General features: G+C 46.8%; 1 protein-coding gene across 1 annotated transcript in view; it reads left to right on the top strand.

The window, feature by feature from the left end:
- Positions 1 to 2,946: 2,946 nt before the first annotated feature.
- TMEM131L (transmembrane 131 like) overlaps positions 2,947 to 14,607 on the top strand; it is an 89,379-nt gene continuing 77,718 nt past the window's right edge. Inside the window, exons 1-2 of the mRNA XM_066573629.1 lie at positions 2,947 to 3,144; positions 3,697 to 3,767. Of these exons, the coding sequence (XP_066429726.1) occupies positions 3,027 to 3,144; positions 3,697 to 3,767 (189 nt within the window). The 5' untranslated portion in view covers positions 2,947 to 3,026. The remainder of the gene's footprint in view (positions 3,145 to 3,696; positions 3,768 to 14,607) is intronic.

Raw genomic sequence — 14,607 nt, 5'->3', positions numbered from 1 at the left:
TACAGCAAAAAAAATACTATACAAGTTTGGTATGGTAGTAATCATACTGACCCATAGAATAAAAATATCAGGTCGTTTTTGTTGCAGTTTGTGCGCCGTAGAAACAGGACGCACCGAAAGATGGTGGAATGTCGTTTTTTTCCCATTTCTCTCCGCTTAGAATTTTTAAAAAGTTTTTTGAGTAAATTATATGGTACAATAAATAGTGCCATTGAAAAATACAACTCGACCCGCAAAAAACAAGCCCACATACAGTGACGTTGATGGATAAATGAAGGAGCTACGATTTTTTAAAAGGGAATAGGAAAAAACAAAAATGGAAAAAAGCAAAAAAGCTCCATCACTAAGGGGTTAAGCCGTGTGGTGGTTGAATAGGTGTGACTGCGGGAGGCAGTTGATGGCGGCTAGCAGGGATTGCAGTCTGTGGGACAGGGGAGCATGTTATCAGGCGGAATACAGATGGGTTTGGTTTAGGGGATGTGGTATGCCTCCCTGAAGAGGTGCATTTTTAGGGCATACCTGAAGTTTTGTGAATCAGGGATTGTAACGGATAGTTTTTGGTAGCACATTCCAGAGGACCGATGCTGCTCTGGAGAAGTCTTGGAGGCGGGAATGAGAGGTTCGAATTAAAGTGGCGCTCAGTCTGGTTTTGTTAGCAGAGCGGAGAGTCCGGGCTGGTTGATGGATTGAGATGAGGGGGGCGATATAGGGGGGCGCTGCGCTGTGGAGGGCTTTGTGGATGAAGGTAGCGAGTTTAAATTGAATTCTGTATTTAACGGGCAGCCAGTGCAGTGACTGGCACAGGGCAGAGGCGTCCGAGTAGCGGCTGGACAGGAAGATGAGCCTGGCTGCCGCATTTAGGATGGATTGGAGAGGGTAGAGTCTGGTGCAGGGGAGGCCGATCAGCAGCGAGCTGCAATAATCGAACAGGGAGTGGATGAGGGCAACAGTGAGAGTTTTTAGCGTGTCCACAGTGAGGAAAGGCCGTATTCTTGCGATGTTCTTGAGGTGCAGCTGACATGTGCGGGCCACAGATTGGATGTGGGGGGGGGGGGGGTAAATTTGAGATATCAGAGTCGAATATGACCCCAAGGCAGTGGGCATACTGTCTGGGAGTTATGGTGGTGCCACACACTGAGATGGAGATGTCAGGATGACATTGGTTAGTAGAGGGCGGAAATACCAGTAAGGCCGCCTGCAGACGAGCGGGTCCGATCCGGCAGCGAGAATTCTCGCCACGCGATCCGACCCGAGCGCCTGCAAGGACGAGCGCGTACTCACCCGCGCCTGACGGCCCCGGCTCTTTCATGTGCCGGCTGCCGCGCAGCCGGCGCATGCGCAAACCGGAGCCGGCGGCCAGGTGAGTGCGTGCCCCGCAGAAAATTAGGACATGCCGCGGTTTGTTTGCCGCGCGAGATTTCGCGCGGCCAAACCGCGGCCGTCTGCATAGGAGTGCGTATTTTAATGCACTCCTATGCAAACTTTCAGCGGCGCAAATCCCGCGGCGGGATTTCCGCTCGTGTGCAGGCGGCCTAAGTCAGTTTTTGAGAGGTTCAGTTTTAGTAGACAGAGGACATAGTGTCAGAGACAGCGGTCAGGCAGTCGGTGATGTTTTGGAGGAAAGGTGCAGAGATGTCACGGGCAGAGGTGTATAGCTGGGTGCCGTCAGCGTAGAGATGGTATTGGAGGCCAAAACTCCTGATGGTTTGTCCAATAGGGGATGTGTAAATGGAGAAAATATATTATATATTGGGGTCCTCTCTTAGCACTATTATATATTAGGGTCTCCTGGCACAGTTTATGAAGGGATGCTGTTAGCACTACTACATATATTGGGGTCTCCTGGCACTGTTTATGAGAGGGCGTTACTATATATTGAGGGTCTTCTCTTGGCACTATTATATATTGGGGTCTTCTGGCACTGTTATTGAGGGGGCACTGCTAGCACTAACATATATTGGGGTTTCCTGGCATAGTTTATGAAGGGATGCTGTTAGCACTATTATTTATTGGGGTCTCCTGGCACTATGAGGGGGCGTTACTATATATTGGCGGTCTTCTCTTGGCACTATTATATATTCGGGTCTCCTGGCACTGTTTATGTCAGGGCACTACTAGCACTATCCTGTATTTGGGTCTCCTGGCACTGTTTTTGAGGCGGCACTGATAGCGCTATCATATGTTGGGGTCTCCTGGCACTGTTAACGAGGGGGCACTGCTAGCACCATCATATATTGGGGTCTCCTGGGACTGTTTATGAGGGAGCACTGCTAGCACTATTATATAGTGGGGTCTCCTGGCACTTTTTATGAGGGGGCACTGCTAGCACTATCATGTAATGGGGTCTCCTGGCGCTGTTTATGAGGGGGCACTGCTATCACCATCATATATTGGGGTCTCCTGACACTGTTTATGAGGGGGGCACTGCTAGCACTATCATGTATTGGGGTCTCCTGGCATAGTTTATGCCAGCACTCTGCTAGCACTATTATATATCGGGGTCCTCTCTTGGCACTATTATATATTGGGGTCTCCTGGCACATTTTATAAGGGGGCACTGCTAGCACTATTCTATATTGGACCAGTTATATCTTGGGGCTCTGCATTGTGGGGTGCAGCTGGTACATGCCAGCAGGGTCACATGGAGAACTCCTCATGGAGTGCCTGCCCAGGACGAGAGAACTTCTGTGACACGGGACGGGGCCTGCTGTGCGCGGCCAGCCGTGAGATAGCCAGTGAGCGGCCGCCATAGGCACTGCCCCCGCCCGCCACCCGGAATAGCTGCACAGCGCAGCACATCTGCCCGGTGCGGCGGCCCCGTGCCCATTGTTCGGGCGGGCACAGCTGCCTCTTTGTCTGGGAGGGCCAGCACCGCCCCGTGGCGCACGCAAGCAGTGACAGGCCGGAGCTCTCCCCTCCCCGGGCCGCGTTCACACACACCTCGTCCCACGTGTGCACGGCGGGCCCGCCCGCTCCGCGGCTGCTGACACCCGAGCGAGCACTGAGCCCGAGCAAAGAGCAGCAGCATGGCGGGGCTGCTTGTCCCTCACCGGGGCGGCCGCTGCTGGAGCGCTACAGCCGTCAATATTCTACTGGGGGTCCTGCAAGTCCTGCTGCCCTGCTTCCGGCAAGGAGGGGGACAAGGTGAGGGCGGCATGCACAATAGGGAGTGCGGGTGCAGCTGGCGGAGGGGCCCTGCTGCTGCTGGGGTGCAGGAGGAGGCTCCGGCGGCGGAGAGGAGGGAATGGGCCTGGCTCCATGGATGGCTGCTGCCTGCAAACTCCACTACTTCTGCTTTGTTCATGGGCAGCGTGCATGATGCCAGTGTGGGGGCTTCTGGCTGCAGGGACATGGCATCACAACTTCTCAATATTATTGTCCCCATGTGTAGCTGGCATCACTTCCCTGGTAGCCCTGGCACATGTCCTGCAGCCGAGGGGACAATAACACTTCTTATATCTGCAGTCACAATCTGCCCAGGATGGAAATGATGTGCAAATACGGGAAATGCAATTAGTAATCTGCGGGCACATGCCTCTAAGGGAGCCTTTCTGACAATTGGCGTCACGCTGATGCCACTGCCGTCTTTGTCTCCCGGAGTACGGCCAGCTCGCCGTCATGGTGTGCACAGGGGTAGGCCTTGCATTTTGTAGGATTTCCTCCCATTAACGTGGGTTATTTTGTATCCCCTTCTAGTGATCGAGCCTGTACCCAGCATGGTGGAGCTATGGCAAGCGGAAGACGCTGAGCTTATGCTGCCCACTCAGGTGAGATGGAGATCAACCACGTAGTCCACAAACTTGATGACTATTATGCTCCGTGTTGGCAGTTTTCTGGTTATTGCGCTTCCTCGGTGGATGAGATAATGAACTTTCAGGATGCTGCTGCTGTAAACAAACGAGGAACGGTCCCTGGACAACAATGAGGACTACGTGTGCAGCAGCGTCTTGTAAGGGAATGCGTGCGACTCCTTGTTCTCACACCTAGGGTCGCCATGAGAGCTTCCCATTGTTAGGCGGCGTGTCTGTGTGGATGGGGCTGCTATGTATGGGTGATGTTGGTGAACTGTATTGTGTACTTAGACTATAATGTATTAGCATTGGCAGACTTTTCAGCAAAATTCTGGTAATTTTGGCACAGTTAGATAAAACTGGTTCGCCTGCCGTCTCTTAGGATGGCCTATATAATATACTGTATATTGTAGCAGAGCGTTTAGTTTCCTGCTTAGCAAGAAGCCTACAAATGCTATTGTTGCATAGGAGAAATGACATGCTACATTCTTGATACATTTACTTATGTCCTGCTGTGTTCTCAGGAGACTTTCCTTTATAAAGGGTCATATTTGTAGAGAAGGACTGTTATTCGGATACATACTTATGGGGCCCCCCTGGCTGAGAGTTCCACTTAATGTTGCGAAAAAGTTGTTAGTGACTATGTACTAAAAGAAATGGGATTTATAGAAACTTCGTAAGACATAAGTCTACTTAGGGAAACGCACTTATTTTGCTTTTTTACGGCTGTGGCAGCTCGGTAGTCGTCATTGCTATTAAACTTTTGAACTTTGCTGATACATTCAGTAGAAGGCGACTCATGTTGCTAGGTTTCCTGTTTATTTACATTATGCCAACGTATTTCTTCACATTCTATATAGTAGGTAGTAATCTCACTGTCGTTCTTCTGCCCAATGGAGCTAACAATCCAACTTCAGAGCTGCAAGAAATCACACTTTGGGGACCTTTTTCATAGATGTCCATTTAAAGCAACCCTCTGGATAAAATTCTGTCCCAGACCTCAGGTGGGGTATTTTACCTCCCATTGTTCTTCTTTGCCAGTGTCCCACCGATCTGCCAGTCCTGGGCACGGTTTTTGGCTGTCCAAGATGGCCAATTTTCTAACTACCTAGTGCACACTGTGCACTGCTCTTTGATTGGCCAGCATTGATGTGAACACTTCTGGCCAATGAGAGTAGTTCTAGTGCATTGATAGGTCAGGTAGTCTGAAGATTGTGTTGGATCTGTTTGAAATAGGACCTAGAACCAGCGGATTGGAGGGGCGTTTTCTCAGAAGACCAACAGTCGGTAATATATCTGCCCCCTCTGGTCCCAGGACAAAATTTTGTCTCGGGATCGGATGGTTACTTTAGTGTAAGGGCCGTATAACAGAACGAGGACTGTATTATTGGCCAGTAGGCACTTTGTGCGCCTCTGTGCAACTTTATTACAGCACAATTCTACACTAGAAACAATGCTTCTAGGTGCGACTCTCTTGGTGATTGTTGAATTCTATATGAATGCGAGAAAAGAAAGTGTTCTTCCTTATAAATTCGGAAGCATTAGCAGTCTAGCGTGGCCCTATAGACATCTATGAGTTACTACAGTGCAGATGCATACTAATGGGTGTTTGGTGCCATAATATTGCTCTGCACACAAGGCCTTAGATTGAAGGTATACGCCTGTATAAAGACGGACCTTTTCTTCCCAGTGTCCTTTTTTAAAAAAAAATAATTCTGGAGTATTCCATCCTTTTTTCACATTGTTCAAAAAAACCTGAAACTGGCCCAAATCTTTTAGTCTGCATTTCTTGGCAATGGGTTAATCAAATATTGACAGCACATGAACAACATTGGAGTGCTGTCCAGTATTTTTTTTTCATCCTCCTTGACTTGAATAGGCAGCCTCATCCGCAAATTGGATCAAACTAGTGCATGTTGCATTTTTTTTTTTAAATGCGTGATTTGGTGCATTGACTACTAAGGCTGGTCTCACACAAGCGGATACTAATTGCGGATTCCGCAAGCGATTGATCTGCGGTAATATGCAGATCAATCAAATCCATTGGATTACACAGTTCCGCTCACATTGGTGGGTCAGAATTCCGTAATCCACCCGTGGAAAATAGAACGCAGCTTGGTCTATTTTATAGCAGAATCCGCGACATAGAGCACATTGTGCCATATGGACGTGGATATAACCACAGCCCGTATGCAATTACATTCCGTATGGACTTCGGGTACCTGTATTATTGCTGAGCAACGCCATGGGAAATACATACGAACAAAAAAAAAAAGCTGCACTGCGCATGACCGCCTGTGAGTACGCAGTCATACTTAGTATATTACGCGACCGTACGCAGATCCACGATCAGGCTAACAGCTGAAATCTGCTGCCAGGCTCTGTAAGCGCATCCCGCATACAGTCGTTTGAGCTCGGCCCAAGGGCTCACACCGACTGGCAATAGACTTTTCTGCGATGCGAGACTGAGTAAAAATGCATGATAATGAAACCAATGATTTTCAATGGTTTCATTTTGATTAGCGATGTTTTCACTGAAGCCTCACAGGGCTAAAAAAAAATCTGCTCTATCACCTATTGTTTTCAATGGGGCCGGCGGCAGCAGCGCCAGCCCCATTGAAAACATATAGAGTACATCGCGCTCCCCTGACACAGTTGTGACAGCTATGGCAGGGAATTACTTTATCCCTGCGGGGATTGGGGAATCCTCTGCCACAGCTGTGGCAGAGGTACACGATGCTATCCAATTGCTTTTAATGGGGCCAGAGCTGCTGCAGCCCCGGCTCTTCTCTCCGGCCCTGGCAGTCGTATTCTGTCTTCTGGAGGCCGGGGATTGAAAAAATTCCTGCCCCTAGAAAGCGCTGCCTTTGATTGGCTGAGTGCTGTGACCAATAAGGAAGGAATCCCCTGCCATAGCTGTCACAGCTGTGTCATGGGAGTGCAATGTACTCCCTATGCTTTCAGTGGGGCTACCTGCCACCGGCCCTATTAAAAACCACGGGCGATAGCGCAGATTTTGCTTTGCCCTGTGAGACTTAGTGAAAACATCGCAAATGAGAATGAAACCATTGAAAATCATTGGTTTCATAATCATGCGTTTTCACTCGCATTGCAGAAAAATCTATCGCCAGGCTCCTTTTACATTGAGTGATAAATCACTCGCACGAGCGATGCTCATGCAGCTGGTTTATACAGGCAGATAAATCGTTCGCAGTCTCGTTAACGTATCATTCAGTTGTTCACATACTGTACTAGTGATTGTGAACGAGGGAGGGAAGGGGGGGGGGGGGCATAAAATATAAGCCCTATGCAAGGGACCCGAAGGCTGGCTACTAGGTGAGTATTACAACACCTCCCCCCCCCCCCCCACACCCTTCAAAAAAAAGAAAAAAAAAGACGCGCCGCCTCTTTTGGGGCAAAAATTAATATGACAGTGTCTTATTTTTGGGGAAACACGGTAGCTGTAACCATAGGATGTTGTTCACCTACAGAAGTTCTATTGGGAACTGTTTACTGGGCAGTTATGGCATCCACATGTTATGGTTACCTCGGAGCCACCTTAAATCATATATCAAAGACTTAACAGGACCTCTTCCTTAAAAAGGTTGTCCGGGACTTCTACTATTGATGATCTATCGTGGTGACAGGACATCAATAGTTAGCGATCTGTCGCTCAGCATCCCCTCCAATCAGCTGATCGCCAGGCAGGCCCCCGCGCTCAGTGTGAACAGTGCTGGAATGTAAAAAACGTTGAACAATACGTGAACGAGAGCTGCACAATTCTCAACAGGCCGCCCGAGGGTGAATGAACTGGTGAATGATGCTCATCACCAGCTCATTTCGTCGGGCAAATGAGATTCGTGAAATTCTCAGCCCATATAAAAGGGCCATTACCTTCCTTGGCAACAAAAAGGATCGCACACTTTGAAATCCATTTCTTTCCCTTTTGTCCCCAGGCAGTTGGGACACTCCATATACATTAGATGTAGCACATACTGGCACCTTCAGGATATGTTCACACAGCGTAATCCACCGTGGAAAATTCTGGGCCCATTCTGCCTGTTAGGTCCACGTCAGAATCAACATCCTTCTGACAGTTTTTGGTGCGATTCCGTTCACGGAATTCGCTTTGTCAATGGGCAAAATCCGCATGCGGAAATGAGTAACCTTTTACTTGACTCGGAAGCGCAATTTTCCTCATCAGAATTCCTCATGCGGAGTTTGTAAATTCGTAGGGCAAATACTGCGTGTGGATTCATGTCAGAAAGACACGGATTTTCCCCAATGACTTCCGCCATGTGAACATGTTCTATGGGTGTGTTCACACGTGGCTGAATTTCTGTAGAGGAAAATCTGCATCAAATTCCCTGTCAAAATCCGCACCATTGGTTCACATTTAATGCGGGTTTTGGTGCGGATCCATAGTAGAATTCATCCCTTCGATTGAAAGGGTTAAATCTGCAGCAAAGACTTCTCAAAATCCACACCAATTGATGTGGTTTTTGGTACAGATTTACACTAAACTCTGCAAAGTGTGAATGTACCCTACTCAGCATTTGCTCAGCATTTGACATATTGGACAATGTTCTGCACCGTTTTAAAGGGGTTTTTCGAGATCTTTTTTTTATTTATTTTTTTCTTCTATACATCAAAGCTCCGCCTGCTATAAGACAAGAAATAGACATATACCGGTACTAGTCTTGTCCCACTCCGCCTCTCCGTCCTCGCTCCCGTTATTTGTTAACAAGCTGCAGTCCCTCCTGTTTATGGGACGTCACAGGCTGCTGCAGCCAATAGCTTTGTGCTCTGTCATTGGCTGCAGCAGCCTGTGACATCCCATAAACAGGCTTGGGCACACCTTGGTGGGGAGAAGTGAGTATATGCCTATTTATTTTATGGCCGGCAGAGCTCCGATTTATAGAAGAAAAAGATCTCGGACAACTCCTTTTAACTTTATTCGGATTGTTCTTACCCCTGTCGTCCGAAAATACAGACCAGCAGGTTGGAACTGCTTACAAGAATTGCACTTGTACCTCGGCAGGCACATATGTATACTCTGGCAGAATGATCCCTTTTATTATGTACACATACCGGACTCCATGGCAAGCGAATGTTGCCCTTGGTCTGTTAGCTGGCCTGGGAGTGGATCCATGTGACGGCAGCCCAACCCTGGCAGGCTGCAGCCGCCACACTGTGTCAGATAAGATTATCACAGGGTGGAGCGGGATCTGTTCAAGTGACAAGCTATTTATTTGCCAAGTCCACACATTTGAGGCATTCAGTTATGTAATGTGAATGGCGTTCCCATTGGCTTTGTGCTGAGTAGTGGTTTCTGAGCGTCTCCGGCGTCGTCCCAGGTAGCAGATTCTGGACTGTAGCTTTCTGCCAGAGCAGATGTCCTTTTGTGCAGCTACATTTATTGTGTGCAGCAGCATTCAGTGTGGATGTGCTTAAAGAAAGATCCACTGAAAGGGATCTGTTTCTTCATTGCTTTTTTATTTTTTTTTTTTAATGCCTTGGCGACTTTTGTCTTATTGCGAAATAGTCAGAACTGTGTAACCTAACTTTTGAAGCGAAAGGTTTTGTCACTGCTGTCTGACATCACATCGTATCACAGGCACGCCATGCAGAAGAGAATGGAACGTGCGATGAAATACAGGAGAAGCTTAAGTCTTGAAAGCTCATATGGTTCATGGCTGTTAATCCTAGTTTATGTTTTCGGCCCGTTAGCTAATTGCTAATACACTTTTAATTGCTTTAAGCTGAAATAATACCAATTCTTACAACAGCTATACTGTCTGGCTGTGACCGGAGTAGTGCATAGAGCTTCAAGCCTCATGCCAATTCCTTTGTCCCTTTTTAAGTCCCTAACCGTACTTGACTGTTTGCAATACCAGGCGCCTCCATATAGGTTTTTGTGCCATCGCTGGTGCGGAGGTACGGCCGTGATCCCCATCAGCACTAGTGTGCCTATGTAATTGTGCATGAGCTGTCACACAAAGGGAAAAGCACGCTGACTGTATCCCCCCTTCCCAGTGCGAGTGGAGGGAGGAGCAGATGCAAAGTCCTTCATGTACTCCCTAAATACCGGCACAAGGAGTTAAGCCTGCGTTCATTGTCATTCTGCATGGCTGCTAGGGGGGAACAAAAGGCTTGGAGCTCTACTTGAATATGTTAGATATGGCTTTTAATAATCTTTGTGAAACAAGCAGGACCTCTACAGTCATATCAATGGCATTAACCGAATTCTGCTGATGTTGTAATTAAGGAATGGAGATGCTTTGACAAGTTCCCTTTGTTTAGAGGTGAATGATGGCCCATTGTTACCCATGCTGCCTTCTTGCGTTCGGTGGTGATCAGGAAGTAAATAATTTTGTGGCTTTTTCTTATTTTATTAATTATACAATGACTTGTTTGATATTATTTTTTTAGTGTCTTTATTATAGCATCATTTTCTTATTGAAGACACTAGGGAAATTCAGTCAATTAACCTGCCAGGCAGTCATAACTGGATTGTAAGGGGATCTCTTAAAATGGAAGGAATGACTGGTGGAAGACTTGAATGTTCACAGTGCACTTTAAAGGCTTCAATCTTTATTTTTTTTTAGCATTTTTCTATAAGAGCCGCCTAAGTCCTCCGTAATGCTGCCACATTAGGGCTGCAATATCCAGATGTCTTTGTTCTACTGAACCAAATTTGTATCAGCTTTGAACATTTACAGTGATGATGGTTAAAGATGACCCCTTGTGTCTACATCAGTACGGCTGGTTGCGTAGCCTCAACATCGTTGACTCCATTGCTGCCCATGTTCTCTAGATCCTTGTCTGTTCAGCCTTTAGGGCTCCCTGGGCTGTCCATGTGTCAAGCGAGTGGTCTCCACTGCTCATTGTCAGTGGATGACATCCAGTTGTGTTCTGCTCACTGGCGTCACCTATGAGACTGCCCATTTGACACATTAACTCTACTGGGAGCTGAGTCCAAAAAGATCCCATTTGAGCAATTGAAGATGAGTATAAAATAGGCAGCTATAAAGTCAGTTGGCTGCGGCTGTAGAGCTCTCAAGCCACCTGTGCTAACATAGACACATGACACATTCCCTTTAAAGTTGTTCAGTTTTAAACTATTGGGCGCCTATTCTCAGCATAGATCATAAATATAGGTTGGGGGTTAATCACCCGGGACTCTTGCCAGTCAGCTCTTCTCCAAGCCGGCATGCTTGTGCAGTGAACTGATTTCTGCAGGGAGCAGACAGCTCCGTTCTTATATCAGTGGTCAGGTTTGGTATTGCAGGTCTCATTCATGTCAATGGGAACTTAGCCTGCAATACCAAACAAAACAACAACAAAAAAGTTGAAGTGCTGGATCCCCGACATAATGCACCTTATGTAAACTAACAGAGTCCGTGTTTCTGTTATGCGCTCTGGCACTTGGCTGGATAAAATAGCTGCACTGTTTTTGTCTGCCATTTTTAATTAGATCTGCGCTACTTTTCTAACATCAATATCTGTACATTACTTGTACTTCTTCTGTCCTGATGATTTAAGCTGGTGCATTAGGCACTCGCAAGACATTGGTAGCCGATCACCAGCGTGTGCCACCAGTATCCAAGATGTGTCCTAAGATTCCTGCTGATGGCTAGAACGCCGGTGACATAAACGTTAACCAATGAGACAGCCCCTTTAGAAAGAATAATTTTACTAAGCCCCTCGTAAAGGCAGATTCAAAAGTTTAAGAAACTGCTTTGTGAATTCCTCACCGAAGTATGTAGGTTTTGTATCTTATGCACAATGCTTTACATGGTGGTTTACCCTTCTGAAATTAAAGTTCACACGTTGTCTGCCCGGTAACCCTCAAGACACAGTTATGTCAGTCTTTAAAATTGCCATATACTTCTGTTTTACCTCAATGCTTAAAATGAGAAGCCACTTCCTGTCAGTGTAGGAACACGAAGTATTGTTGGTTTCCTATTATCATGTCGCTTTTAAACTACTTCCCTATTCTTCCCCCTCCCCTCTACTAAACCAAATACTCCAGAACAGACCTACTGAGTTGTTGGTTAGGAGGCCAAAAACCTTCAGATAAATCATCTGGATTGGAGAAGCTGCATCTACCGTATATGCCATATCCGCTCAGTTTTCTTGACTGCCAACGGCTGATTATCACGGGTACCAGCAAACTTTTTGGCAGTGACATTTCTTTGTGGTACACAATCAGCAGTTTACCACCAGTGGTAGCGCTGCATGTGCCGTCCCCGGGAACCTGGCAGCTGTATTCTAGTCTCCCTATGGTGTTATACAGTGCAGTTGCTTATGGTAATGATGAGAAATGTGAAGAAAGAAAACCAACATTAGTTGTGCAAAAGGCGTGATAGAAGATCAAATTTTGATTGCTTCAAACCATGACTGCTTTTTTAGTTTTTGTGTCCATGACTTTCCCACTAGATCATGGCCGAGTAGATGGAAAATCAGCCCTTTACTGCAGGCAGGAACTTGTATCCGACGTGCCATGAACTCTCATTACGACTCAAAAGTTGGGAGACTACTTTAAATGGGTTTGCCACATTTTTGTATATAAAGCTTAAAGGGTTTCTCCAGGCTAAAACTAAATAGGAGAAGAAATGATGGCCGCTCTAACAAATGGGCGCCTACTCTTCTTTTTAGTCCCGTTGCCGCTCAAGTGGCAACAGGCCCATGTTCTCTTGTAAGTCTGTTGTAAGCCTCCAAAAACTGTATGTGATGGAAGCCTGGGGGGAGTTTTTTTGCTCTGTAACATCTTTTACAACCATTTGACTGGTATAAAGCAGTAATACCTTACCAATCCCCTGTTGCTCCCCTACTCTTCTCCCCCCCCCCCTTTTTTTTTAAGCTTACCAAAAAATAATTTCCACCCAACTGCTTTACTGCCATGCACAGATGCCATCCTAGGGCTCGTGTCCACAACTGTATTTTCACTGCATATCACAGGCGCATGGTGAATAAAGTTAGTGAAATTCAATGGACTTTCATTGATTCATGCACACTGGTGTATTGATACACAGGAGAAGTAAATCGCAGCATGCTGTATTTGTAGGCGCCCTATACCCTTGTATGATATGCTGTACATCCACAATACATTGTGTGAGCAAAGTTTTCAAGCACATCCCCGGAGAATTTAAAAAAACAAAACAAAAAAAGCAAACACGTACTGTGCGTGTCCGTGTGTATGAGATACATGGGCACATACACTGTCAACAGAGTGCATAGCTGCAAAATCTGTCCAATTCTGTGGGGAGACCCGCAGCGTTTTACACATATGGCCGTCGGCAGAGCCCTTAGGCTGGTCTTTTTTTTCTTTTTTTTCCCCTTTGTTCGGGGAGAAGAAAAGGGGAATCCGCTGGCAGATCGGGCCCGTCTCCGTCATATGGCGGAACTGAACCCGTTATTGACTATAATGGGGTTCGTTCGGTTTCCACTCAGTTGCCTGGCGTTTTATCGCAAGAAAGAGTGCTACATGCATCACTATTTATTCTAGTATTTTGTGCCAGATCTGCAACGGAAACTCCCACCCGAGTTTCTAACGCCAATGTGAAGGCAGCCTAGGTGAGGCAGGCTTACAACCTTACTGGAGCTTTGAGCAGTAATGATCGCATCAGTCCCAAAATAAGTCAAAATACATCATTAGTAGTTTGCCATGAATCCGTCAAAAGGTACCCCCACCAATTCTCTGTTTGCTGGGCCGATGCCCTCGTGCACTGGGGAGGCAGACAAGCCAAGTTCTCATTGAAATGAATGGGAGTTCAGACCAGCAATAACAAGCTGGGCCAGTACAATGGGCACAGAGGTGTCTGCTGCTTCTAGCTTATTGACATGGATGCAGATCAGCGGACTGCCATCGATCTGCTATTGATGGCTTATTCTGAGGGTAGGCTATCAATAGTTTACAACTAGACAACCCCTTTAAAGGGTATCTGTCCGCTCCTGAGAGCCCCACAAACTAAAGTTATGGGCTAATAGGAAAGGGGGTGCTGAGCTTAGGCGTGTGAATTTTATAGTCCCCATTCCCCCGCATTCCACCCACAAAGTTGATGCTCAGTGCATTATGTCCTAATGACAAGACAGTGTTTGCACATGCTCAAAGAGTAGGCTGCATTGAACAAGCTGTAAAATTGCAATGGGGAGGCACGTGACTTTAAAAATCACACCCCCTGACTTGGCACCCGCTCTACTATGAGCCTGGCGCTGCAGAGCTATTGTTTCATCTCACTTATTTGCATATTACCCAGAGGAGGATGAATGGCCTTATAAGTCTCCTCACTCACCTTCTAGGTCCTCTCCCTAAGGAGAAAAGCTAGCGTTCCTGACTCGCGTCACAAGCCTCTCGCTAGCCAAGCATTCCTGACTTTAGTTTATAAGACTCACAGAAGCTGACAGATTTCCTTTTAAGTGCTACATGTTTCGTAGTTGTTGGTTTATTAGGTATTAACTTCATTTTAAACTGCTTTCAGAAAACTGAATGACCGATCGGCCCGTGTAAAAAGGCAGTCGTTCACGTTTCACCACCTGCCTGTGTATTATGAACGGAGGTGGGTGGGCCATGCGATCCCCGTCCTACTCCACCTCCATTCACTCAGCGATCCTCGTCCCTGTGTAAAAACATTGAAGTGAATATTGCTGGGACATCCTGTTGTGCATCTACGCTCGACAGGTCATCCCGTGTTAAAAAAAAAAAAAAAAAAAAAAAAGCCCTAACGCAAGTAAATGGAGCGATGATTGCGCATGCACACAGACGCTCTATTCATTGTAATAGGACTGGCAGAGTGCTTGAACTTCAGGACTC

This window comes from Eleutherodactylus coqui, chromosome 7, assembly GCF_035609145.1.
Source record: "Eleutherodactylus coqui strain aEleCoq1 chromosome 7, aEleCoq1.hap1, whole genome shotgun sequence".
NCBI lineage: Eukaryota > Metazoa > Chordata > Amphibia > Anura > Eleutherodactylidae > Eleutherodactylus > Eleutherodactylus coqui.
The sequence above is the reverse complement of the archived record's forward strand: the minus strand, read 5'-3'. Positions and strand labels throughout refer to the sequence as shown.